At 37.8% G+C, this 27,847-nt stretch overlaps 1 protein-coding gene across 1 annotated transcript; it reads left to right on the top strand.

Moving 5' to 3' along the window:
• Positions 1-1,225: 1,225 nt before the first annotated feature.
• Positions 1,226-27,763, top strand: LOC131393811 (complement C5-like). The gene is made up of 17 exons (XM_058524832.1): positions 1,226-1,317; positions 2,246-2,438; positions 3,640-3,802; positions 5,057-5,127; positions 6,636-6,727; positions 8,432-8,514; positions 10,120-10,222; positions 12,084-12,198; positions 12,816-12,942; positions 13,771-13,886; positions 14,345-14,530; positions 16,798-17,001; positions 18,006-18,215; positions 18,305-18,454; positions 19,719-19,872; positions 25,080-25,142; positions 27,471-27,763. Exons 1-17 carry the CDS (start codon positions 1,226-1,228, stop codon positions 27,761-27,763), a joined length of 2,415 nt encoding a protein of 804 aa, XP_058380815.1.
• Positions 27,764-27,847: the final 84 nt, after the last annotated feature.

The raw sequence follows: 27,847 nt of genomic DNA, 5'->3' as shown, positions 1-27,847 counted from the left end.
ATGTTTGACATCTCAGACTTTCATTAATTTCCACTTGCATCTTACCTTAGAGAACAATTTCACTAATACTTTGCATAGCATGTACTACCTATCTATCCTTTTCATGGAACAAAGAACACTAGTAGGACATAAAGAGATGGCAACATCCTCAGGTTCAGAACAGCAAGATGAAAGTGTCCTTCATTTCCCATTGCATACAAAATGAAGTCTAGATTCCTTAGCATGGCATTCAAGGCCATGTATAATCTGCCCTCAACCTATCTTTCAACATCATCTCCCTTGGCCCATCTGATCATGCATTCATTTATTCATTCATTTGACAACAATTTGTTGAGAGTCTAAGTGTGTTTTAGGCACTATGATAAGTTCTGGGATGTATCCTCATGGTATATGTTAGACCCAGTACCCGTCTTCATGAAACTTGTAGTCTAGAAGGGAAAACAGACAAGTGAAGAGGCAATTACAAAACCCATCATCCCAACATCAGCCATCCTGACTATACCTAGAGACTTGTAGTTCAGGATAGGTCTGCACATGCAATTGAACGCAGACTTGACAAAGCCTAAGACAGCAATATCTTCATAGCTTCCTTGCCCATGTCATGGCCATTGATGGGTCATTTCTAGTCCCAGAGTTCTTGGGACCACCTCAGCATTTGGGAGACTGCCTTGGGATTTCAGACCTGTTCTAAAGTAGATCATACAGGCCTCATGGCCAAATTCAAACAGGACCCATTCCAGGGAAGCTTCAGAACCATTTTCATATCTGAGACATTCCACATGGAATCCAGGATGATAGTCCCCTCCCATGCCCCTTAAATTTAGCATGGTTCCCTAGAAGCAGAGCCTGAGACAGGGAGACATTCTCATGCAAGTGGTTTATTGTGAGACTCCTCTCAAGAGAAACCTGTAAGGAGTGAGGGAAGCAGGACAGAGCAAGAGACAAGCTAAGCAAAGACGTGGTTTAAACTGAGGTCTAGCCTCAGCCTGATCCCCTGAGGGGCTCCACGGCATGAATTGTACCACAAGTTTGTTCCACCTTGAGGCAAGGGAGCTAGTCTGTTGTGCCCCCAGAGCAGTCAATTATTGACTGTGAACCAATCCCGGGGAGAGAATGTAACTTCCTAGACATTTCTGTGCAAGCTGTCTCCCGTGGCTGAGGCGAATTACTTGGAGAAGGGAGCAATTAGGAAACTTCAAAAGTCAACACTCACAGCATCTGTAGGATGGGTATGCCAGGCCAAGTAGAGGGGATCTGGTCAGGCGTCAACTGCATCTACTATAGCCAGAAGATGTGCAAGACCAGAGCAGCCTCCAAGTATTTTGTGTCCAAGTCCAGCTTTGAAAAAAAAATTTTCCTAGAGATTCCCATTTGGGTGCCTTTTCTACTTTACTCATCAAAATCAAGTTTTTCCACTTCAAATTCCAAAATTACCTGTGGACATTAAAAGGTTATCATTTAAATTCTTAGGTTTCCTTCTCAGTGACCCCACTGTCTAACATTAATAATTAACCTGAAGACTAATTTAAACAAATTCTTCAAGCTGAGTTCACAAAAAGGAGGGCAGTTTCAAGAAAGGTTGTGTCAATGGTTTAAGGCTACCCCAGCCATGGACATTTTAAGTATAGTCTGTATTTTTTTCTACTTGGGAAGAAGTTGGGGACAGGAGCAAATGTAAGTGAAAGATCCCATTTTCAGTGTATTTTAGTTGTAGTTTTATAGAAAGCAGAATTCAATTAATGCCACATGAAATTAACTTTCTACTTCTGAAAACTCCAAGTGAATTTCCTCTTTTCTCTATCGTCCAATGCCATTACTCTGTTTTTTAATATGAGTATTTTGTGGGCTATGCATGACTTGCATTCTAATACTCTGTATTTTTCCCAGGCTGTTCCTCCTGCCCCGGGGAAGAGTAATTTACTGATTGGTATTTTGATTAAAAATGGATTCTTCAAAACACAGAAGCATGATCCCTATTTGCACTTCTTATAGAGGACTCTATTAAACATTCCCCTGGCTGCAACTGATCAAAATCACTTCCATCTGCCTCCTTGAAATCTCGTTCTTAAAATGCTTTCTGGAAGCTCTCCTGGCTTTATCACAGATAATAAAATTTAGAGAAATAAAAAATATGTTGTTAAGCATAAGAAACATTGCTAATTTGAATTGATTCTCGTAAGTGAAAAACATTTTAAAAATTATATTTTATTAACAGATTGATTCTATAATTTCACTGTTTCAACAGGTATGTTGTCTCAGCACCTCAAGTATTCTATGTTGGAACCTCTGAAAATGTAGTTATTCAAGTCCATGGATACACAGAATCATTTGCTGTGACCATTGCCATTAAAAGTTATCCTGACAGAAGTTTTACATATTCTTTTGGCCAAGTTAATTTATCTCCAGAAAATAAATTCCAAAGCTCTGCAAACTTAACTGTATGTATTCTTCTCGTAGTTTCTTTTATATGCCAAATGTTTCTTTGTAAAATCTACACGTAGATGGTGCATTGATCCTTTTTTACATATGTGGCTAAAAATGTAATACATCACACTATTAAATGAGTTCAATAGTTGATAGGAGATAAATGCCATATGTTTATACATGTAAGTAAGTGGGAAATGTTAAATAAACAATCTAATTCTGATTTGGAGGCAATGTAAGGAAATGTGAAAGCAGATAAAGGTTATTAAGGTGAAAAGATTTGGTGACATGAGTTGAGAACTAAGTGAACCAACACATGTACCTGTTTCAAAATTACATGATGAATACTAGAAAGAAATAATTTTGATACTTAAATTTTATGTATTAGAAGGAAAAATATGTATGGGGAGAGAGAGACATAAATATAGTTTTGACTCTGTTGATCTAAAAAATTCAGAGAAGTGAATGGAGAATATTTTGAACATTTGTTTTCCTAAACTTTATACACATATGTTTTTCTAGAAAAAATTCATTTTTTCCCTAAAATATATATCGTACGCTTTTTGCACTTTCTCTTTAGACTTGAAACAAACAAATTTTCTTCCAAATAAATTTGTGAACAATGTTCAAGGAAAATTAGAGATGTGTCCACAACCTTATTACTATAAAATATGTTGACCATATGCAATATATTTGAAGAAGACTGTATACCAATTACATAATGACCGAAAGACATGAAAAGCATCAGCAAAAGAAAGGTTTCAACTTTCAGTATAAGTCCAAATATAATACAAATATAAGAGATATTTTGTTCATGTATACTACCACGTGATGTCACTTAGTCCACTCTCTACCTGACATATGGATGGCCCCCTTCTCCCACCCCTCTGTTGCTGATAAGCTTTTGAGCTTTTCATCTCCTCTTAATGACTTTTAGTTGTTTATTGAAAATTGAATTTTTTTCAGTGATTGTCATTAAATCTGGATCAATTTTTTTAAAGTAATTGTTTCAAACTAAATTTGATAAGAAACCAAAATACAGAGGTGTTCCTGGAGAAAAATATATTTACTGTTTTATTTTACAAAATGTTTATGTATGTTGCATATAAACAATTATTCGAATTATTTTCATAAATACCTAAAAGACAAATGCTTTTATTATCTTAAGATTACTATATAATATTCCTCCATTAACTCTTTTTTTTTTTTTAACAGCTGCAACCAAAAGATTTATCTAGAGGACCAAATGTAGTTTCACATGTATATTTAGAAGTTGTATCGGCTTATTTTTCAAAAGCAACAAAAATTCCACTACGCTATGACAATGGATTTCTCTTCATTCAGACAGACAAATCTATTTACAATTCAGATCAGTCAGGTATAATAAAGAGGGAATTGTAATCCCTGGGGGAAAATGGGATAAATCAATTAATGGTATTGGGACAAGCGGCTTATCTTTTGGGGAAAAAATAAAGTTAATTCCCAATTTTATACCATACACAAAAGTAAAGAGCTGACGAACTAAAGATTAAATTGTAAATTATAAAAACAAGGAATCAGCATTATGAGTATAATTTGGAGGTAGGAAAGATCTTTCTTATAATGATGCCAAATGTCCTTTCAAAATGGCTTTAAAAAAAAACTTGAAATGATGTACTATAGAACTTAACGTTTATACAGAGGCTGAATTTTAACTTGGAAAAATCTCATTTTTAATTCTTAATATCATCTCCTTCTACAAATAATATTTCAATTTCATATTAACATTGAAAATTGTGAGCTAAATTACAAAATCCACCTAGCAATGTCTGCCTCCTTATGTTTCCATTTAGAAACGGTTTCAGTCTCCTTTCAGTAAATTCCCTTACAAGTTGTCTCAAGGGCAAGAAGGAAGGTTGAGCTAATGGGGATGTACTGAATGCAACAGCACTTTATGAATGGCCAGTGAAGATGATGGTGATAGTGATGATGCTAATTAGGTGAGATAAGATGGAGATCACCCATAATTTTAGCAACAGGTCAAGGTCCCTGCCAGTACACATTAACCTGGCCTTAGACACTCAGACTGTTTCTTGGACATCTCATCAGAAGATGACTGTGTAAGGAAGGAGGTCATGCCTGTGAGGCTCTCACCCTTCTACACGCTCAAGTACTTAATTATACCTTGAGACACGCAGATTCTTGCCAGCATCTTCTTTGCCTGCATCTTAGAGAATGCTTCCTGGGGCTCTGTTGACACAACTTATTGCTTATATTTTTCCTCCTCCACTCTATAATAAATTCAGATACCAGTGAGCTGCAGTCTTTCTCACCTACCAGTTGTTTAAAAATACAAAGAGTTAAGTAAAAATACTTTTTAATGAGTTGAATCATATTTTAAATGCATAAAGAGAAATATTTAAAAGAACCCATTCAAGAAATTTTTTGTGAAAAGAATTTTTTTTCCACTTTAATATAAAGCTCACATCCAACATCCTACTACGTCTTTCCCTTTAAACTTGGATTTTATGTTTTGGGCTTTCTTAATTTTATTTTTAATTTCATGGCCCTCATGTTATACGGTTATTAATAATATTGTCAGATCACTTAGAGTTGAACAGAGTTTCTAATAATGACAATGTTTTTCTTACAGTAAAAGTTAGAATTTATACATTGGATGAAGACCTAAAGCCATCGCAAAGAGAAGTTACCTTAACTTTTATAGTGAGTATGCCGTTAATTTAAATCCAAATTTAACCTTGGCATTTTCATTATATGAATGAAGAGTTTTCATTATTATAACATTAGTCAAATGTGGCATTAATTTATTCAATATTAAATAGCATCAAGAATTTATTTAGCATGTATTTGTGGGTACAACCTGGTAATTTTATACTTCTTTTATTCCAATTGACAATTTTTGTGTGTAAATTAAATGTTAGTTGAAATATATTCTGATGGCCCCATTAAAGAACACCGTTTGGTAGCACCATCTCTCAAGTGGGTCAGTTAATTAATTTGTAACCTCTTGCTGTCTGTGAAACATGGGCAGATGTGATGAGAGTTGTAGAAGTATAAATTGTGGTACCTGTGAGAAGTGCACGGTATGCATTATATCGTCATGACAACCTTATGGGATCAACATAATTAATATCTTCTTTTTATAGATGAAAAGGCTGAGGGTTAGAGAAATCAAGGAACCCTGAGATCATACTGATAATAATTAGCTGAATCAGGATTCAAACCCACGTCTATCTGTCTCCAGAGCTTCAGCGCTTAGCCTCTCTTGATTTATTTGGGAGATTGTGGGGTGTGTCCCTCTGTGAGCATTTGAGTTCAGGAGGCCAGACAAGTACACATAACACAATAAACCAAGTAAGGGATGATGTAGGACCAACAGCAGACCAGCTCGAAGGGGAGGCAAAGTGGAGATGATTACTAAATTACTTTGGAGGCAATTATGCAAGGATGAGGGCAAATCCTGAGCTCGGTCTTAAAGGAAACCACGGAGAGTTTGACAGAGAGAAGCTGGACTATGTCTCAGGTGATGTGCAGAAAGAGCAGAGGTCTGGAACCAGGAAGAAGCAAGATGTGGAGATGACCATGACAGTGACTTGGCTGTAGCAGACTGGCTTGGAAACACTTCAGGGAGAAACAGTGGCAGCTTTGATGTATTATTTCACATTGGGAGAATTGTGGGGGAAGGGACAGGTTCAGGTGATCCTGTTGTAGAGGTGAATGACCCCACAGACCCCATCATTCCCTTGTTAAAGTTCCCCATGGAGAAAAGTCATTGAACAGGTCAGAGACCATTGCCATGGCATGTCCTGATATGTTCAGGTTTGATCTGAAAGACAACAGGGAGCCAAGGGAGTCTTTTGGGCATGACGTGACGTTACGAAAATGGTGTTTTAAGAAGATTATCCTGGAAGTCCTGTTCAGGAAGAAGGGAGGTGGAGAAGAGCTTGTTTAACATATCCTAAATATTTACCATTCTACTTATGCCTGTTGAAAATGTGCCTTGGAAATTAGTCTTCGTCAACAAGCCTGATCAGTTGACAGTTATCACCTCAATGCCAAGTCAACATCACATTTGCTTAGTTTCAACAAAGTTTCTTAGAACTTAGTGAATATTTCTATAAGAACTACCAATCACGTATTATATTTATGTGTGACTTCTGTATATATAGATTGTTTAAAAAAATAAAACTTGCTTTTCTTTTCACTCAAAGGATCCGGAAGGGTCAGAAGTTGCTGTGGTAGGAAAAAAAAATTATACTGGAATCATCAGTTTTCCTGACTTCAAGATTCCATCTGACGCTAAGTACTTTGAACGATTTGTTGATAAAATGGTTTCTCTTAAAAACAGTGGAGGTAGCTAGGGTTATTGAACAGTCTGATGGAGCTGTTTGTGTGTGAATGAAAGATGCTAATGTAAAGAAAGTTTGCTCCTGGCTATTCTTCTCAGGCCCAGTGAGTGTCTTTCCTCTAAGGTAAGGTGGCACCTACTTGGTCTCTTCTGCATCAACATAGGGAGCCTGACATAATACTGCCAGCAGTAAGCACCAAGCTAGTCTGCACTATTCAGTTTAGTGAGCACCTTCCACAGCAATGTCCAGGTAGTGGATACCGCGGGAAACAGACCCTGCTCTGAAAAGGCTGAGCACAATAGAAGACAGAAAAAAAATGTATAAATGGAAGATGTCTACTAACAATGTTTAATATTCCCCAGAGGCTTTAGAATTTTCTCTGACATTTATTCCCAGAACTTGGAAGACATTTTGAGATATAATTTGAGACTTTTATATTGTGTAATGCCTTGAAAATGTAACACTTCAAAGTGGTAAGGGAAATGACATCTATGGATCCTCTGCTATGTGCCAAGCACTCTGCTAGGTCCTATATCATTCCCATTTTCAAGATAAGGAAATTAAGGCTCAGAGAAATTTATAAGCTTGTTCAACCACACAGCCTTTAAATGGGGGAGCTGAAATGGGAACCCAGATCTCTCTGATGACCAGATTCATTCTTGCTCTTTCCTTCTACCACACTGCCCTCTAAAACTGGCCTTGAGTTGTAAAACTTCCAAAACTATATATTTGTATCATTTTGATAGTTTAACCAGATCAAATGGTCCTAGAAAAGTAGTCTTGATTTTCTGGTATACTATATAGTATATCATATCTGTTAATGTGATTAAGCTTCAGGATTGGTTCATCAACTGAATAATCATTGCTTTTAAAAATATTTTCTAGCTAAATATATACTATGATATACTAGAGAATGAGTCAGTAACATGAAAATAAATTTCAATGTGTTTATAACTCTTCTTTTTTTGGAGGGGGAGGAAGATCAGCCCTGAGCTAACATCTGATGCCAGTCCTCCTCTTTTTTTTTTTTTTTTGCCACGGAAGATTGGCCTTGGGCTAACATCCATGTCCATCTTCCTCTACTTATATGGGACGCCACCACAGCATAGCTTGACAAGCCGTGTCTTGTATGTTGGCACAAGCCAACACAAGACACAATCCGAACCTGCAAACCATCAGGCCTCCAAAGCGGAGCACACGCACTTAACCGCTATGCCACCAGGCCGGCCCATATAACTCTTCTTAAAATGCATGTTTTGGTTTATAATTTTAAAATATCTTTCAAATATGGTATATTAATTAGGTGGTGAATAAATCTGAAGCTGCTGTCAGGGTCATCTAAGCATGGAGTTGTGGTCAAGGACTTTGGAGCCAAATGACCAAGTTTGAATCCCAGCTCTACCACCTACTAGCTGTGTGTTCCTGGGCAAGTTACTTCACCTCTCTGGGCCTCATTTTTCTGATGATAAAAGGGAAATAATAACATAACCTATTCCATAGAATTTTCATGAGGATTGAATGAGTTAACACAAGTAAAGCTCTTAGAGCAGTGCTTGGCCTGTACTAAGTGCTCATTTAAATACTAGCTACAATCATTGGGTGAACTAAAGATATATTATTTGGTGATACCTAAAATTTTAAATGTGTTGCTTTCACAGACATGGTTTATGGACAATTAAAGCTAAATACAAAGAGGACTTCACAACAACAGGAACTACATATTTTGAGATTAAAAACCATGGTAATTTCTCACAAATTACTGAGATTTCCTATGTGCATTTTAAAAAATTATTCTCAACAATTTTGTAGATTAAAAACTCATTAAGGAAGAGGCAGTGAGGAGTGGTGGACAGAGGTGGACTGGGAAACAGAAGGCCAAGGACCTGGGGCTCTTGGTCTGGCTCACCTCAGTTCAGTCACTGAACTTTCTGGGCCTTGTTTCCTCATCATAGTTCTGCAGGGTGTCAAATCCTATAAGAGGGTGGGATTAGATAACATCCTTGCAAGACCCATGTTTCTCTGACTCTCTTAGGAATCATCTAGTTCAATGCCCTCCAGGTGAGGAGAGTCAGACCCAGAGAAATGGGGAGATTGGTCTAAGTTCTCACAACCGCTTTGTCCACGCGGAGAACAAGAATGCTCCCTCTGAACCCCAAGCCAGTGCTCCCTTCCATCAGCCCTAAAAATTGATAATATGTTTGGAAAATTACGTTTGGGAAAAAATATAGTATATTTATTTTGGAAATATTCATATTAATTGTACTATTAATTGACTTATAAAGAGTTCCTTCTGTTCATTTCTCATAGAGGCTTACTAGACTAATTTGTATGCTCTTATATAAATTTATTACCAAGCTATTTAAACAATGTTTTCTCCCCACCAGGTTGATGAGGAGACAGAGAGGTATTTATAATTAGGAAAGAAAGGCAAGCAAGAGTAAAAATTGGAAACATTTAACATACTAAAGCCACAGCAACAGAATACCCTCTGAAGCAATTAAACTCAGCTTTGGAGTTGCTTATTAACACTCTTGGACTCTGTTCCTAGTTACAAAGTCCTTGCTCTGGCTTTTCACCAGTACACTGGAGGGCATTTTTCTCTGACACAGAGAGAAGCAGCAAGAACAATGAGACCCTTGCTTTGCCCTTCTACACCCGGCCCCTCACCACCTGCCCTCGTCACCCTGGAGCCAAGTCTCCTTTTCTCTGAAGGGCAGCCTTTTCCTATTGGGTTCAGTAGCCTGTAGGACAGTGCGTGGTCAATAGGATTGTGAAACCTAGCATCACTTCTTCAATGGATGTAAGGAAAAGACATAGTCCTGTAAGCAGCCAAAAAGTATTATTTGTGAATTATAGCTTCAAAGACATGGAATGTCTGTTCTAATTCTCATTTTTGTAAGAAAGTTATTTTCTGTAGGTAATAACTAGAAGATGTGTTTTCTGCACGAGAGTTTGAAATTTATGCTCATATTTTGGACACTGTATGGAAGACAATTGCTAAACACAAGATGCTAAAAAAGCAAGAAATTTCCAATTTAATAAAAATTTATCAAACACTTACAATATAAGAGGCACTGGGGGGAAATTTTTACACAGGCAAACAAGATCAGGATTTGTCCTCATGGAGCTCACGCTTTGGCGGTAACACACATGCTCTAATGACATCACTGCTGGAGCAGGAGAATGAGAGTGATCCCTGATTGGAGGATAAAGAGGCTTCCCAGGGGTACTGATGATTGTGTGACAAGGGGGAAGGATATCTATGTTACTGATGCTGATCTATCTTATTGTACCAAAAAGTTTCTTGCTTGAAATACAGTTTAAACTGTATAATTTTTTTGCTTAGGTTTATATTTGGTGAAACCACACTTCTTTATCTTAATAGAACCAGAAAATTACTTCATTAGCCATAAAAACTTTGAGGACTTCAAGATTACCATAAAAGCTGGGTAAGAAAATTATTATTTTCAGATTCATCTAGCCCCTGAATAGCAAACAGTTTTCATTTTGGGAGTCAAAATGGCTGATTGAGCCATAAGAAACGATGAAATCCAGCCATTTGTGACAACATGGGTGGACATTGAGGGTATTAGGCAAAGTGAAATAAGTCAGAGGAAGAAGGTCAAATACAGTATGATCTCACTCATTAAGTAGTAGATAATAACAACAACAAACAAACACATAGAGACAGGGATTGGATTGGTGGTTACCAGAGAGGAAGGGGGTAGGGAGGAGGGCAAAAGGGATAATTAGTCATATGTGTGTGGTGATGGATTGTAATTAGTATTTGGGTGGTGAACATGATGTAATGCATGCAGAAATAGAAGTATAATGACGTACACCTGAAATTTATACAATGTTATAAACCAATGTTACTGCAATAAACAAAAAAATAATAAATAAATAAAATCAATTACAATAAAGTACAATAATGTGTTATGATGGGAGAAGAACAGGATTCTCTGGGAGCTCAGAGTAGAAGCATCTTGTCCAGTCTAGAGGGCTCAGGGAAGGATGCCTAGAGGAAGCGAATTCTAAACTGAGACTTGAATGACGAATAGTGGTTCATCAGATGAGGGAAGAGAAGGAAAAGAGCATTATAAGAAGAAGGAACAGCAGGCATGAAGGTCTAGAAGTGAGAGAGAATGTGAGATACTACGGCTGCACTCTCCTATAGGGGAGCCACTAGCCACATGTGGCTACCGAGCAATTAAAAGGTAGCTATAGTCTGAATTGAAATGTGCTGTAAGTGTAGTACTTACTTAGCACACACACATGAAAAAAATAGAATAAAAAAATCTCATTAGCCTTAGTATAAAAAATAGAAAGCAAAATATCTCATTAATAGTTTTTTATATTGATTACATGTTGAAGTGATAATAATATTTTGGGTTAAATAAAATATATTATTAAAATTAAAAAAAAAAAGTGGCTGATTGGTAGTGCTTGCCTGGGGTCCTATGTTGAGAAAGACTCTGAGGTTCAATGTAAAAACTACTGTGATTAATAATATCTGCCATAGTTGTGGGAATTGAGTTCAAGGAAATTTCCTGGAGTGTATTTGCTGATTCCAGTCTTGCAATTGTTTTACAATCTTGTAAGCAAAGAATCCTGAAGATTGAATATCATGGTGACCATTCAGATGACTACAACAGCTTAGGTATTAGAAATATGATATGAAAACATTCACTTCTTCTTATTTGTGACCTAGTTAATATTAATCGATCATACAACTTAATTATCAAAAGTGGTTGTAGAATTGATTGAACAGGCCCAGAAACACACTTGGCAGATGAGCTAATGGGAACACTGGCTTGCCCGATTTATATTTAAACACGGAAAGTTCATATTTTTCTTTGATTCAAAAGGCAAATATGGGGCTAAGCTGAAAATAACTTGCCTTCAGTACATGTGGGATGGATGTGATGTTGCCCCTTTTGCTATAAGGAGCACTGGGGTGTGGGTTCCTATTGTTGCCACACCATGCTACCGTTGTGGAAAATGTATGCCATCTTATGGAGACCACGGTCCTAAGCTCACTTCTCCACTAACTTGCTATGAACTTAAAAACTGTGGGAAGTTGAGCAAGTTCTTTTTCATCCCTCTGAGATTCAATTTCCTCATTTGTCAACAGGAATAAAAATACCTACCTTACTTCTGCCTCTGCAGAGTGTAAGAATAAAATGCAATACTGGATGTGAACACTGTTTCAAGAGTAAAAAGCAAATTTCACATGGTTATATTTTATCTATATCTCATTACCATAATTGCTTTATCAAAAAAGGGGTTAATTATATTCTCTTTTGACAGATATTCTTATAATAAGAATGTAACTGAGGCTGAAGTTTCTGTCTTTTTTGGGATAAGAGAAGATTTAGATGATGGTGGAAAAGAAATGATGCCTGAAGCAACACAAAAGACAAAGGTAAGAAGAGATCAAGCTACCTTCACAGAAATGGAGAATTGGGGGCAATTCACCAGAGTATAGAGTTTAAAAATGGGCTTTCACTCCCAAAAGTTCATAGAACTAAACTAAACAAAATAAAAGCAATAACACTTTGGGTTTCAGGAAGTTCCACTGATGGAAGCAAATAAGTTACAGTGATATTTGTCTTCCATTTGGAGGCTTGAGTGTGCAAAAACCTGCTTCCAGAGACAATTTTGTCTATTTATGGACATGGTATCCGGGACATGAGATAAGGTTTCATCAGATAGATAGTGGTACCCGAATTATAGCCTCAGATTCTGAACAGGGTGAAACATGATTTTGAGTCAGAGATTTTCAGTTCCAACCAACGTTCTTTTTCCATGATCCTGTAATATGGCCTGAGGCTTCAGGCTTAAAAGAAATGACCTAAATATTAATCAGAGTATATCTCACAGACTCAAGCTTATGCTTTGTGTTACCACTAGCTGTAAGCACAATGTCATTGTCAAGTGAAGATTTTGCAGGTTGATGAAAGCAGAACTTGTTATTCCCTCTCAGTGAGTTCTTCTCTAATACTATAGCTTCTACCTTTTTGTCCCGCTTTTAAAACACAGCTGATCGATGGAGTTGCACAAATCAATTTTAATACTTCAAAAGCAATTAAAAATCTGTCATATGAAAGTCTAAAAGATTTGAATAACAAGTACCTTAATATTTTTGTGAAAGTACAAGAAAGCACAGGTGAGTTCCTAAACTAATCTTTAAATTCATTTCTCACAGCCCTTTCTTTTTCCAAAGTTTGGATAGAAATCTGCAACTTATTATTGGTGCACTGTTGGGCAAGTCCAGTTGCCAGATACGCTCTGCCAAAATATTGTCCACCAGCTCCATGCAGGGGAAATGCTCATGAAAGACATCTTTCTGTAGTGGTGAGCCCCCCTGACTCCCACATGCAAAGGATAGCCTCCTCTGTTATCAAAAAGAACAGGTAATGCTGGTACCAGAAAATTTTACTTGCAATAAACAAGACGGTAGAGTTATTCACATTATGAAAAGCATCCCTGAGTCATTTGGTGTTTGCTTATTATTATTATTAAATTTTATTAAATATATAACACATATCATCTACCACACTGGCTGGTATTTGTTTGAATATTGCCTCAAAAATGAGAACAAGCTATTTCCCATGTGAGTGTCTCTTCTAACAGGATTATCGACTCCTTGAGGGCCTGAGGCTCTGCTTGGTTATTTGAAGAAAAATAAATGAAATAAATGATCTGACAAATGGTCTGGAACAGGATACTGTACTTGAAACTCATGAATGGGAATCTTACCAACCTCCTGCAAACCACACTTTCCTGGTTCATGGAGTGGCCAGGCTCTTCCAGGGGGACCATAGCAATCATCCAGACTTAGGATAATAATTGCATGTAAATGACCAAGAAATGGATGAATGGCTTGTCCTTATCCAAATAAAGAAATACAGAGGGACAGAATGGGTGCCCATGCAGATCGATGTAGTACATTGTACTTGCCAGATTCTCAAAGTGATGCATCTTATTCCATTAGGCAGATTCTTCCAAGAAACTGAAGTCACGGATGTCAAATATGTCCTCTCTCCCTACACACTGGATTTGGTTGCTACTCCTCTTTTCCTGAAGCCTGGGATTCCATATTCCGTCAAGGTTAGATGATTAGAAAATCTAATATGGTGCATTTTTAGTCTGTGAAAGGACAGAGGAAAAGGATCTCTGATAGACTTTGCTGCTGTGTGACCTTCAGTGTACACACTTAAATGGAGAGTAGACTCGGGGGGGGAGCGGTAAGGAATAGGACAAGGCTGTGATACAAAACCACTGTCTAGATCCAGGCCTGGTGATAATGTCACCCAACCCATGGCTTATGTACAAGCATGTAGCACAGCGCCTTGCTCTTATTAAACATTCAGTTAACTATACATTGAATTGAATGTGATTCATATATATGCTGGGAGTGGTTAAAACATAACCTTAAGAGAACCACATATGACTACTGAATTACATTCTACCAAGTTTGTGCTTGGGAATGAAGGAGGGAATTATGTTAGAGTTTTCTTTTTGTTGAAGAATCAGTGTTAACTCTTGAAATGGATTGGGTCCAACAGGTGCGGGTGAAGGACGCCTTTGCCCACTTTGTAGGAGGGATTGCAGTAACCCTGAAAGCAAAAACAGTTGATAAAACTCAGAAGAAGAGAGATCTGGATCCAAGAAAAAGTACAACAAATTATAATGATGGAATAGCTTCATTTGTGGTTAACGTTCCCTCTGATGTGACAACGCTGGAGTTTCATGTGAGCAGAATTCTCATTTGTTGTATTTTCTAATATCGCCTCAGTCTGTGTGGTAGCCGGAATGCAGGAAAGATGAGGATATTTTATGCATAAGTCTAGTGAACTTCTCTGAAACATTTGACTTGTGGGCACAGGAAATACAATTTAGTGTACTGAACATTCTATGAAGGATATAAGTGTCAATTTTGTGTTTAGGAAATAATTTTTTCTTATTACGCTAAACATAGTACTATTCTATCTGGAAAATTTAGAGCAAGAACTGCCAGTGGAATACAAGACTACAAACAGGGTCTTCTCTTGTCCATTTTTTCCAGCTATCATCATCTCTCCCTCAATTCGCATGTGAACTACATTAAACAATAGCCTGCATTCCCTTCTTCTGCTCCCAAATCTCCTCAAACTACCGAGATCTGGCTTCTGCCCCTGCCACTCCCTTGAAACTGCTCTCACCAAGATTACCTGTGAACTGCTCACTAGGATCACTGGATATTTTTCCGTCTTTGTCTTCCTTGCCTTCTCTAAGACATTTGGTGTGGTGGACTGTTGTCTTTTTCTTTAAACAATCTATTCTAGCCTCTGTGCCTCCACATTTCTTTGCTTTTTATTTTTCTTTTTTGTTTTCTTCTTTGTAGCTTCCAATTTGGACGAATAATCCCTAACTTTCCCTCTAAATGGGGATGACCCTCAGGGTTCTATTTAGACCCTCCTGCCTTCTTACGTGACACGTTTTTATTTGACATATTTCCTCTGTGATTCCACATGCTCCCATAGCTTATGCTGAAGACTCATCCTAAACATTCAAGATCCTTATAGATCTGGCCTTCTCCATATCTTTTTCTTGGATCTGTCAAAGAAGCATAAACATTGCTTTGTCCAAAACTAACAACCACCTGCCAACCTCAAACATAGACCTCCTTCCAGTGCCCTGTTTCAGTGAATGGCCCCACAGCCACCCAGTTATTCACTCCTCCCAGTCACTCTCCTCATTGTGGCAAAGGAGATAGAGTCATCTTTCTGAGACACAAATCTGATCTTGATTGACCTTGTTCCCCTCTCCAAAATCATTGCTCACCACTCTTCCCATCTCATCTCAAGCTCCAGCTACACTGAGCAGTTTGTAGCTCCCTAACGGCCTGCTCTCTATTGCCACAAGGCCTTTGTAACTCTAACTCTACCTCAGACTCTCCTTCCCCAGTTCTTTAATTCCCTAACTCTTACTTATTTGGGGGTGAGCTTTTAAATCATGTCCTCCAAGGAGCCTTCTCTAACTACCCTCTGCGAATAGGGGTATATATCCCTTACCCCATGAAAGTCTCATGGATTTCAGGTTTCCTGAGGGCAAGAGCTGTGTCTATCTTGTTTACCTTTGTGTCCTCAGCAACTAGCATAGTTCCTGACACATATTAGGGACCACTAAATATTGATTGGCTGAATGCATATATCTCTTTCCAAACCTAAACAAGAGCCAAATGTCATAGTCTCCCTTTTCTCTAATAGCATAAACCATTTTTCCTCTGTTCTTCTTATCAAATTACCTTCACCAGCAAATAATCTAGTTCTTCAGCTTCAAGGAAAACATAGATGTTTCCAGCCTCTTGTTCGAGAACTGGTGCAGCATGGCACGTATATTTATAAGAGTTCCCTATGACCCTGCACTTTACCCTCAAGAACAGATCTCGTTTACTTTCCTAAATCCTTCTCCCTGACTCTCTCCTGAGAAGTGGTGAAATTATTCATCACCATTTCCATTCACAACCGACATCTCTACTAGCTTTTAAAAATTATTGCCACATCTCTCCCACGTTTTCCCTCTCCCCAAATTCGTAGTTCCTGTTAGCCTATGGCAGAAGGGAATGAGTCAATAAGTTGGTATGTCATTTAAGAAAGAAGGCCAACCCTTGATCTAGGATCCTGTCTCTTTTTTGACTTCACTGGACTCTTCTACAGTAACCTAGAATTTCATAGTTAATTTTATTATTTTTTTAATCAACAGCCTTTCTGTAGTCACTTAATAACATAGCTTACCATGATATTAAGGCAGTTGAATGCCCGTCTGCTTCTTCATAAGATGTTGTGAATCCTGAAGATTTATAAGGTATATGGATACAGACATACATGTCAAACACTTAGAACCAGACCTGGCGCTAAGTGAATGCTAGAAAAGTGTTAACGGTTACCAACACCAACATCACCATTATCATCATCATAATCCCTGATGCAAAGTTAGGCATCATAAGTTTTACATTTTGTGACACTATCTTCTTTAGGTCAAAACTGATGACCCAGACCTTCCAGAAGAATATGAGGCCAGCAACAACTATCAAGCAGTGACCTACTCATCACGCAGCCAAAGTTTCCTTTCCCTTAGCTGGACAGACAGTTACAAGAGTTTGCTTGTGGGAGAACATCTGAGCATAACTATTACCCCTAAAAGTCCATATGTTGACAAGATTACACACTATAATTACTTGGTAAGTTCAATAAGATCTTACTTGCATCTAGTCCCCTACTTGCTACATTTTCTTTACTTATGCAAATAATCCTTTAAATGATTTCTCATCTGACACAAAACAGTACTCAATTGATATTTAGTGAATGAATAGATGAACTCACATAGCATTTTATAGTCTATAAAGCACATTCACAAACATCCTCATAACAGAGCCTCACAACACGTCTTTGAGCTCGGCAGGCAATGGAACAGATTGGAGAGGTTGAGTGACCTGCCATGTTCCTAAGTAGTTGGTGGTATATTTAGGATTTTGTTCAAGATCTTCCGACTCCTAGACTGATATTCCTTCCCTGGCATGATGCCAAGGGTTTGATCAGAGCCTTCATTCAGTCCCCAGACTAGTCAGTGACCTCAGCAACGTTTCATGGCCAATCAGAGCATTACCAAGCATTGGACTGCTAGGCCTGGCCCGCATTCCTTAAGAACATGCCTTATTTTCAAAGGGAAGAATTTAAGTCCTGTGCTCAAGAATGGATGCAGTGATTCCAGGCATCGTTCATTGCTGTTTAAAATACAAACTAGCAAGCACGGCAGCATGATACATTTGAAAAGTCATGGGCTTTGAGTCAGCAAGATCAGGGTTCACTTCCTAGATAAATCCATGTTCAGAAACAAACCTTTGAATGTAAACAGCTCCAAACTATCTTCTTTTCAGTGACTGATAACATCATCTTGTTTACTAGGTCATTTGTTGGAATAAGCAATAACCTTATTGATTCTGAGAAAGGCACCTTTTAAGCTAATGAGACAGTTTACATCTATGAGCTTTGATTTCTATAACTACTGAATGGGATTAATAAAACAACAATATACAATTGGGAGGACTGAACATGTTCTTGTTTATGTGCCTAACACATAGTAGACTCTCAATGGACATCAATTCTCTTCCTCTTTCTCACCTGCCTAACTACTAGCCCAACTTAAAGCCCATTCCAATGCGTATTTGTCACTGTGTATTTTTAGGTTTCATCTAAGGGCAAAATTGTACACTTTGGCACAGAGAAGAAACTCCCAGGTTCATCTTACCAACTTTTAAACCTTTCTGTGACTCAGCACATGGTTCCTACAGCCCGTCTCCTGGTCTATTATATCGTCACAGGAGAGCAGACTGCAGAATTAGTGTCTGACTCGGTCTGTCTAAATATTGAAGAAAAGTGTGGCAATCAGCTCCAGGTGAGCCAAAATACTCTCCCCAGCCCAAATTCCTCCTGAGTGACTGTTTAATCTCACGCTAAGATATTTTCTTTGTCAACTGATTTTAGATCCATCTGTCTCCAAATAAAGATGTACATTCCCCAGGCGAAGCTGTATCTCTTACTATGGAAACTCAGTCAGAATCATGGGTAGCATTATCGTCAGTGAGCAGTGCTATATATGGCGACCAAGAAAGAAGCAAAAATTCCTTGGAAAGAGTTAAGTAGGGTAAATGTTGTGGTTACTGATGGTTGGCTCGGCTCGGGGCCAAGTGGTCACCATGGTTCTCTAAGGGTTCTGTGGGTTAGTCATGGGAGAAGAATAAAGGACAAAGATGTGACTATACCAATGTCTGTCTTCTCAGCTAGATTTAAGGATAATAATACCAACAGCAAACATTTATTCAACACTTACTGTATGCTGAGTATTATTGTAAGACCTTTAAATCTATTATCTTATTGAATATTCACAACAATCCTATGAGATGCCTATCAATAATAAAGATATTTAAAATGCCTTGAGCACTTACTAGTGGAGTTCCCATGTTATCCATGAGGAAAACTAAGACACAGAGATATTAGGTGACTTAGGGCCTGAGTGGAATCTCAGCACAGAGTAGAATCAAGTGAACTTGTTTGGTCTGAGTTACCCCTTTTAGTTATCCTTTTAGATATATAAAGGATAGTTATCCAGTTAATTTACTCTCCAATTTATTTTGTATTATATGAACACAATTTACTTGGGAATATCCTCAGTGAAATGCTAAATTGCAGTTTTCTCTGGGAATAAACTAAAATGTAATTAAATCCACATTCAGAAACAAACCTTCAAATGCAACCAGTTCCAAACTATCTTCCTCTCAGTGACTGACGACATCATCTTGTTTACTAAGCCATTTGTTCACTCAAAGAATTCATTCATTCACTCAAAGGATTTTTTTGTTTTGAGGAAGATTGGCCCTGAGCTAACATCTGTTGCCAATCTTCCCCCTTTTTTCCTTTTTTCTACCCAAAGCCCCAGTAGATAGTTGTATGTCATGGTTGTACATCCTTCTAGTTGCTCTGTGTGGGATGCCACCTCAGCATGGCTTGATGAGCAGTGAGTAGGTCTGCACCCAGGATCCGAACTGGAGAACCCCAGGCTGCCCAAACGGAGCGCACACACTTAACCATTACACCACCAGGCCAGCCCCCACTCGAAGGATTTTTTATTAGTTAATTCAATGTATGAATCCTCAAGAAAGGAGAGTGTAAATTGTTTTCTAAGAAGTTCCGTATTAAAGTTATATGCTTAAGGCTTAGCTCTTGAGTGAGTTTTGAACAGCATGTGTTTGTAAACTCTTGAGGTGAAAACTAGGGAAACAAAGAAAGGTTTGGAAAACTGGAGAATTAGACTTTAACATTTAATAAGTGAGTGACTTGCAACTAACATTATCCACAAGTCAGGTATTCCTCATAACAGCCACTGAATATTGCTTTCTAGGGGGGTGATTTCCATTCTGAACAGGTGCTTCGATCTTCAGATAAAAGCGACCAGGACTGTGGAGCAGGTGGTGGCAGGAATAACGCGGAAGTGTTCTACTTAGCAGGACTCACTCTCCTCACCAATGCAAATGCAGATGACTCCCAACAAGATGGTAATTGTTTTCAACCAACTAAACGTGAATATTTTTCTTACAAAAATATACTGCTTTTCCTGGACCCACACTCATTCTCTCTCCAAATCCTCACTGATCCCACAGCATAATTTTTTTTAAATTAATTTTTTAAAAGTTTTTATTTTATTGTGGTAAGAACAGTTAACATGAGATATACCCTATTAACAAATTTTTAAGTGTACAATACATTATTTTGACTATAGGTACAATGTTATACTGCAGATCTCTGTAGCTTATTCATCTTGCTTAACTGAAACTTTTATCTTGTCTATTAGTAACTCCCTATTTTCCTCTCCTCCAGCACCTGGAAACCACCATTCCACTCTTTGATTCTATGAATTTGGCTATTTTAGATATCTCATATAAATGGAATCGTGGAATTTGTCTTTCTGTGACTGGCTTATTTCACTTAGCATAATATCCTCAAGGTTTATCCATGTTACTGCATATTGCAGAATTTCCTTTTCTTTTAAGGCTGAATAGTATTCCACTATATATATAAATATATATATATATATACACACATGTACACATATATACATTTACACATATACACACACAATGGAGTACCATATATATGTGTATATGTATACCCATTTTCTTTATTCTGTATTTATTCTGTATTCTTTATTCGTTCATCTGTAAATGGATATTTAGTTTGTTTCCACATCTTGGTATTGTAAATAGTGCTGCAATGAACACAGGAGTGCTAATATCTTTTTGAGATCCTGATTTCAATTCTTTTTGGATAAATACCCAGAAGTGGAATTGCTGGATCATATGGTCGTTCTATTTTTAATTTTTTGAGGAACTTACATACTGTTTTTCATGGCAGCTGGATCATGTTGCATTCTTACCAACAGTGTGCAAAGGTTGAAATTTCTCCACATCCTCGCCAACACTTGTCTTTTGTTTTTTTTTTTGATAATAGCCATTTTGACAGGTATAAGGTAATATTTCATTGTGGTTTTGATTTGCATTTCCCTGATGATTAATGACATTGAGTATTTTTTCATATACTTGTTGGCCATTTGTATGTCTTCTTTGGAGAAATGTCTATTCAAGTCCTTAACCCACTTTTTAATTGGCTTATTAGTTTTTTTGCTATTGAGTTGTAGGAGTTTCTTAATGTATTCTGGAGCTTAACCTTGTATCGGATATATGGGGTTTGCAAATATTTTCTCCCTTTCGCTCTGTTGATTGCTTCCTTTGCTGTGCTTTTTAGTTTGATTCAATTCCACTTGTTTATTTTTTGTTTTTGTTGCTTGTGCTTTTGATGTCATATCCATGAAATCATCGCCTAAACCAATGCATGATGCTTTCCCCCTACGTTCTCTTCTAGGAGTTTTAGAGTCTCAAGTCTTACATATAAGTCTTTAATCCATTTTGAGTTGATTTTTTGTATATGGTATAAGAGTTCAGTTTCATTCTTTTGTGTGCAGATACCCTGTTTCCCCAACACCATTTGTTAAAGAGACTATCCTTTCCTCATTGTGTATTCTTAGCACCCTTGTTGAAGATGAATTGACCATATACTCATGGACTATTTCTGGGCTCTCTATTCTGTTCCATTGGTCTACATGTCTGTCTTTATGTTAGTACCATACTGTTTGACTGCTGTAGCTTTGTAATATAGATTGAAATCAGGAAGTGTGATTCTTCCAGCTTTATTCTTCCTTCTCAAGATTGATTTGACTATTTGTGGTCTTTTGTGGTTCCATATGAATTATAGACTTGCTTTTTCTATTTCTGTAAAAAACACCCTTGGGATTTTGATAGAGACTGCATCAAATCTGGAGATCATTTGGGGCAGAACAAACATTTTAACAATTTTAAGTCTTTCAGTCCATGAACACAGGATGTCTTTCTGTTTGTTTTTGTCTTCTTTAATTTCTTTCATCAATGTTTGTAGCTTTCAGCATTCAAGTCTTTCACCTCCTTAGTTAAGTTTATTCTTAAGTATTTTTTTAGGTACTATTGTAAATGGAATTGTTTTCTTAATTTCCTTTTCAGATAGTTCGTGGTTACCATACAGAAATGCAATTGATTTTTGTATGTTGATTTTTTATCCTACAACTTTACTAAATTGGTTCATTAGTTCTAACAGTTTTTTAATGGAGTTTTTATGTTTTTTCTATATATAACATTATGTTTTCTGCAAACAGGGAAAATTTTACTCCTTCCTTTCTGATTTAGATGCCTTTTATTTCTTTTTCTTGCCTAACTGCTCTGACTGGAACTTCCAGTAGTATGATAAATAGAAGTGGTGAGAGTGGGCATCCTTGTCTTAGAGGAAATGCTTTCAATTTTTCACCATTAAATATGATGTTAGCTGTGGGCTTTTCATATATGGCCTTTATTATGTTGAGGTTCTCTCCTTCTATTCCTAGTTTGTTGAGAGATTTTATCATGAAAGGGTGTTGAATTTTGTCAAATGCTTTTTCTGCATCCATTGAGACAATTGTGTAGTTTTTTAGCCTTTCTTCTGTTAATGTGGCATATCACATTAATTGATTTTCGTATGTTGAACCATGCTTACATCCAGGAATAAATTCCACTTGGTCATGGTGTATGATCCTTTAATGTGCTGTTGGATTCTATTTGTTAGTATTTTGTTGAGGATTTTTGCACCTATATTCGTCAGGGGTATTGGCCTGTAGTTTTATTTTCTTGTGGTATCTCGGTCTGGCTTTGGTATCAGGGTAATGCTGGCCTCATAAAATGAATTTGGCAGTGTCCCTCCTATTCAATTTTTGGAAGAGTTTGAGAAGGATTGGCATTAATTCTTCTTTAAATGTTTGGTAGAATTCACCATTGAAGCCATCTGGTCCTAGGCTTTTCTTTGATGAGAGGTTTTTGATTACTGACTCAAACTTTGTATTACTCATAGGTCTGTTCAAACTCTACTTTTTTTATGATTTAATCTTGGTAGGTTGTATGTTCCTAGGAATTTATCTATTTAATTTCTTCTAGGTTATCCAGTTTGTTGGCATGTGATTATTCATAGTAGATGCTTATGATCCCTTTTATTTCTGTGGCATCTGTTGTAATGTCTTCTCTTTCGTTTCTGATTTTATTTATTTGAATCTTCTCTCTTTTATTCTTAGTTAGTCTAGCTAAAGGTTTGTCAATTTTGTTTATCTTTTCAAAAACCAACTCTTAGTTTTATTGTTTTTTTTTTTCTATTTCATTTATTTCTGCTCTAATCTTTGCTGTTTCTTTCCTTCAGTTAATTTTGGGCTTAGTTTGTTCTTCTTTTTCTAGTTCCTTGAGGTGTAAAGTTAGGTTATTTATTTAAGATCTTTCTTCTTCTTTAATTAGGCATTTATTGCTATGAACTTCTGTCTTAGTACTGCTTTCGCTGCATACCATAAGTTTTGGTATGTTGTATTTTCATTTATCTTGAGATATTTTCTAATTTCCTTTTTGATTTCTCCTTTGACCCAATTGTCCTTCAAGAGTTTGTTGTTTAATTTCCACATATTTGTGAATTTTCCAGTTTTCCTTCTGCCATTGATTTCTAGTTTCATTCCATTATGGTCAGAAAAGACAATTGGTATGATTTTAATCTTCTTAAATTTGTTAAGACTTATTTTGTGACCTAATATGTGATCTACCCTGTGTGCCTTTGAGAAGAATGTGTATGCTGCTGCTATTGGGTGGAATTTCTGTATATGGCTGATAGGTCCATTCGGGCTATAGTGTTGTTCAACTGCTCTGTTTCCTTATTGATTTTCTGTCTGGATGTTCTATCCATTACTGAAAGTGTGATATTGAAGTCTCCTACTATTATTGTATTGCTGTATTGTATTGCTGTTTGCTTTATATATTTAGGTGCTCTGATGTTAGGTGCATGTATATTTACAATTGTTATATGTTCCTGGTGAATTGACCATTTTATCATTATACAATGTCTTTCTTTGTCTCTTGTGACAATTTTGACTTAAAATATATTTTGTCTGATATCAGTATAGGCGCTCCTGTTCTCTTTTGGTTCCATTTGCATGGAATATCTTTTTCCACCCCTTCACTCCTACAACACAATTCTGATAAGCTAGTCAGCGCTCTGCATAAAACCCTTCCCTAGCTTCCAATTACCTCTACAGGATAGAGTCTATCTTAGGTGGGATTAAACTGCTCCAAGATCTTCTCCTTTCTTGTGTTCCTTCTTTCCTCCTTTAAAGGCCCTGTGTTCAAACCTCACTTGTCTCCTTGTAGCACCTGAGAGAGGCCCTTCTACTATCACCTCTTTGCCTATAGTGCCTTCCTCCTCTAATTTGCCATAAAAGCTCAAGCTTCACCTTCTCCCTGAACCCCAACTCCCAAGCTGGCCTTGGAGAACTGACCTCTCCTCTTATATTAGTTTGCTAGGGCTGCCATAACAAAGTACCATAGACTGAGTAGCTCAAACAACAAAAATTTGTTTTCTCAGTTTGGGAGGCTAGAAGTCCAAGATCAAGGTGTCAGTAGGGTTGGTTTTTTCATAAGGCCTGTCTCCTTGGCTTACAGATGGCCACTTTTTCCCCTGCGTCTTCACAGTCTTTCCTCTGTGTGTGTTTGTGTTCTAATGTCTTCTTATAAGGACATCAGTCATATTGGATTAGGACCCACCCAATGACCTAATTTACCTTTAATTACCTCTTTAAAAACCCTATCTCCAAATACAGTCACAATCTGAGGTCCTGGGGTTAGGACTTCAACATATGAATTTGTGTAGGGACACAGTTCAGCCCCTAACTGTTCCCTTGTACTTGGTATGGCATTATAACATCAATGGAATGAACCCCTATTCCATGTCTTTAGATTTTTGAGATATCCCTTGAGTCTAGCGACAGGATTTTACTGACCTTTCTGTTCCCTGTCTGGGAGAGAGGAGGCACTCACTAAATATGTTTTAAAGAGATGAACAAACCACCTTAAAAATGTGTGCACTTTATCTTATCATATTTGAGCTTCTTGAGGTAATACTCTTGCAAAGAGCAAGTAATAATACTGCTACCAAGACACATGCTCACTCTACTCATGTACATGCCTGTATGAAGAGTATATATAGATCAGAATTGTTGTGGGAAATAGAACATGATCTTTGATAAAATGTGCTCAGTCCAATTCTGTGAATTGATAATTTAGATAATTTGATGAAAGCATTTATTCTGAGGGATATTCTCCTTTTTTTTTTTTAACAGATGGATCGTTTAAGAAAATTCTCAGATCAAGAAGAAACTTGAAAGAGGAAATAGAAAATCTAGGTGCTCCAAAGTTTCATGTTGTTTTCAGAAGTTATGGTAGAATAACCCAGGATCTGCTACATTTTCTCATTCTAGATAACTGATGTAGAGCAAGTGAAAAAGATCTGTGGGCAATTTCAGCTTTTCTTTTCCATAGGGGTAAAGCAAACTGGGTAAATTAACCCACATTTATTTAGCATAGTCGTAATCTAAAGGAAATAGGTCACCAGCATATTCATTCTCTATAGTTATACTAGAGCCAGTTTTTAATTATCCCATAGATTTTACTCTCTGTCAGAGTAGCTAGTACAGCAGTTAGATGTATGGCTTCCATTAAATTCTCACAAAAGCTAGGTCTGATGAACTTGAGGATGAAATAATAATAGCTAATGCTAATTAAGCACTAACTATGTGCCAGGCATTGTGGAAGCCTCATAATCAGATTTTCTCATTGAACATTCATACCAATCACACACAGAAGGTACTTGATGAAAGCATCAAGGCACAGAGAAATTAATCCTAATTAACATGCCCAACATCAAGGGGTAGTGAGTAGCACAGGCAGAATTCAAACCCAGGGCAGATTGATAGCAGAGCCCACTGCGCTTGGTGACCACTATGTTCTACTGAGTGCTACTTCTTTTCTTTGGTGTATTGATATTCAGGACCTATCCAGATTATTTGGAAGATGGGTCTGAAAGAAGCAATTTTTATATACCACTTAGATTTCAAGTGCACCATCAATAATTTTAGTTATTGGAGGAGTTACAGATACCGTTTCTTAATAATAATGATGATGACATTAGTCAAGTTTTCCCATTTCATTAAGTACTTGCCAAAATAGCATGTTTAGAAGGCATCACATAGAGAACAATGTTTTTAGAATCAGAGACTGGGCTTGAGTCTTGGCTTACTATTTATAGCTATGTGACCTTAGCCAAGTTACTTAATCTCCCGGAGCGTCAGTCTCTTCCTCTGCAACATGGAGACAATTTCTGCCTTGCGGAGTTAGTAGAATTAAATGAGATCACGCAGGTGAAGCACTTAGCTCAGGAGGAACTCAATAAACAGTAACTTGTAATGCTTTATTCTTTTTAAAGCCCGCTTACCAAAGCCATACTCTGACCTAGGCTAGACAGAAATTACAATCATTTAATGATGGCAAAGTGAGTTTCTGAAAACTGAACTATCTTATCAAGTCCAAATGACTGGGCAAGGTGGGGCTGCCACAGGCGTCAGAGCTTCCATTCTGTGGTCCAGTGGCCTTTCACCTCATAATGCTGCCTCTTGGCTCCAGCCCTGGCTTTGCCCTTTAGCAGCTGTGGCCACTTGGACAAATCTCTTTCGTTCTTTGCATTGCCATTTCCTTATCTCTAAATGCCAGAGAAGGACATGATCAATTCTAAAGTCCCATTCAGTGGTTTTTGAGAAAACAGGAGGACAACCTAAATGAAAGCTCTTGATCTTTTTTTTTTTTTGATGAGGAAGATCAGCCCTGAGCTAACATCCGATGCCAATCCTCCTCTTTTTTCTTTTTTAAATTTTCTTTTTTTATTTTTTTATTTTTGTGTGGAAGATTAGCCCCTGAGCTAACATCCGATGCAAATCCTCTTCTTTTTGCTGAGGAAGATCGGCCCTGGGCTAACATCCGTGCCCATCTTCCTCTACTTTATATGGGACGCTGCCACAGCATGGCTTGGCAAGCAGTGTGTCGGTTCGCGCCCAGGATCCGAACTTGAGAACCTGCAAACCTCGGTGCGCTGCAGCAGAGCACTGTGCACTTAACTGCTTGGCCACTGGGCAGGCCCCAGCTCTTTATCTTCTAGACACCCACGCAGGCTTCACACTAGTTGCAGCTTGTCTGTCTTGGCCAAGTGAGTGTCCAGTGGAAAGTGACTATATGAGGGTTTTGAAACCAATCATATCCCATGAAAACATGGTCTAAATAAAAAAGTCTCAGGGATGTTTACCAGAGAAAGGGTAAGACTTAGGTGGTCATGATGACTGTCTTCAAATATTCAAGGAACTTGTAATTATGTGATTTTTTTCCTTCACAAGAGGATTAACTCCATGAGTACCAATAAGGATACAAGTAATAGGAGTTAGATTTCAGTTTAGAAGATGTCAGGAAGAATTTTCTAGCAATTAGAGCTGCCTGAAATGGAGCAGGCTGCCTGGTGAGGAAGGAATTTCCCATTCTGGAGCTGTTCCAGCAAGGCTGGTCGACCACTGGTACTAGACCGGGTGCAGGCAGGGGGCACCAGGGAGGAAGCTGGACCACAGCCTCTAAGTCCAGCCTCAAGATTTTGAATCTCTACTTGGCTAAGAGTAGTTGTATTATCATCTCAGCCTCCAAGTTCAAACACCCCCTGATCCGGAAGTGCTGTTACGATGGAGCCTATCGACAGCAGGAGAGCTGTGAGGAGAGAGCTGCGCGGATTACCATTGGCGGGAATTGTGTCAGAGCTTTCTCTCAGTGTTGCAACCTGGCACAGCAAGTGCGGAGTAATAGTTCTCACCACCCTCAACTCTTGAGACATCCAGGTACATGTAAAAAGTCCTACTCCATGTGCAGTGCAGTAGGAGGGTGCCCGGCAGAGTTTGTGCTACCATGGGAAGAAGTACTTCCGAGCTTGGTTTAGTGTAGAAAAGATGAAGTATAAACTCTTGCAATTCGGCTCGAAACAGCAGAGCGAGCAGTGACAGTAATACTAGTTTGGACACCA

Source organism: Diceros bicornis, chromosome 28, assembly GCF_020826845.1.
Source record: "Diceros bicornis minor isolate mBicDic1 chromosome 28, mDicBic1.mat.cur, whole genome shotgun sequence".
Taxonomy (NCBI): Eukaryota; Metazoa; Chordata; class Mammalia; order Perissodactyla; family Rhinocerotidae; genus Diceros; species Diceros bicornis.
This window is presented reverse-complemented; position numbering and strand designations above follow the sequence as displayed.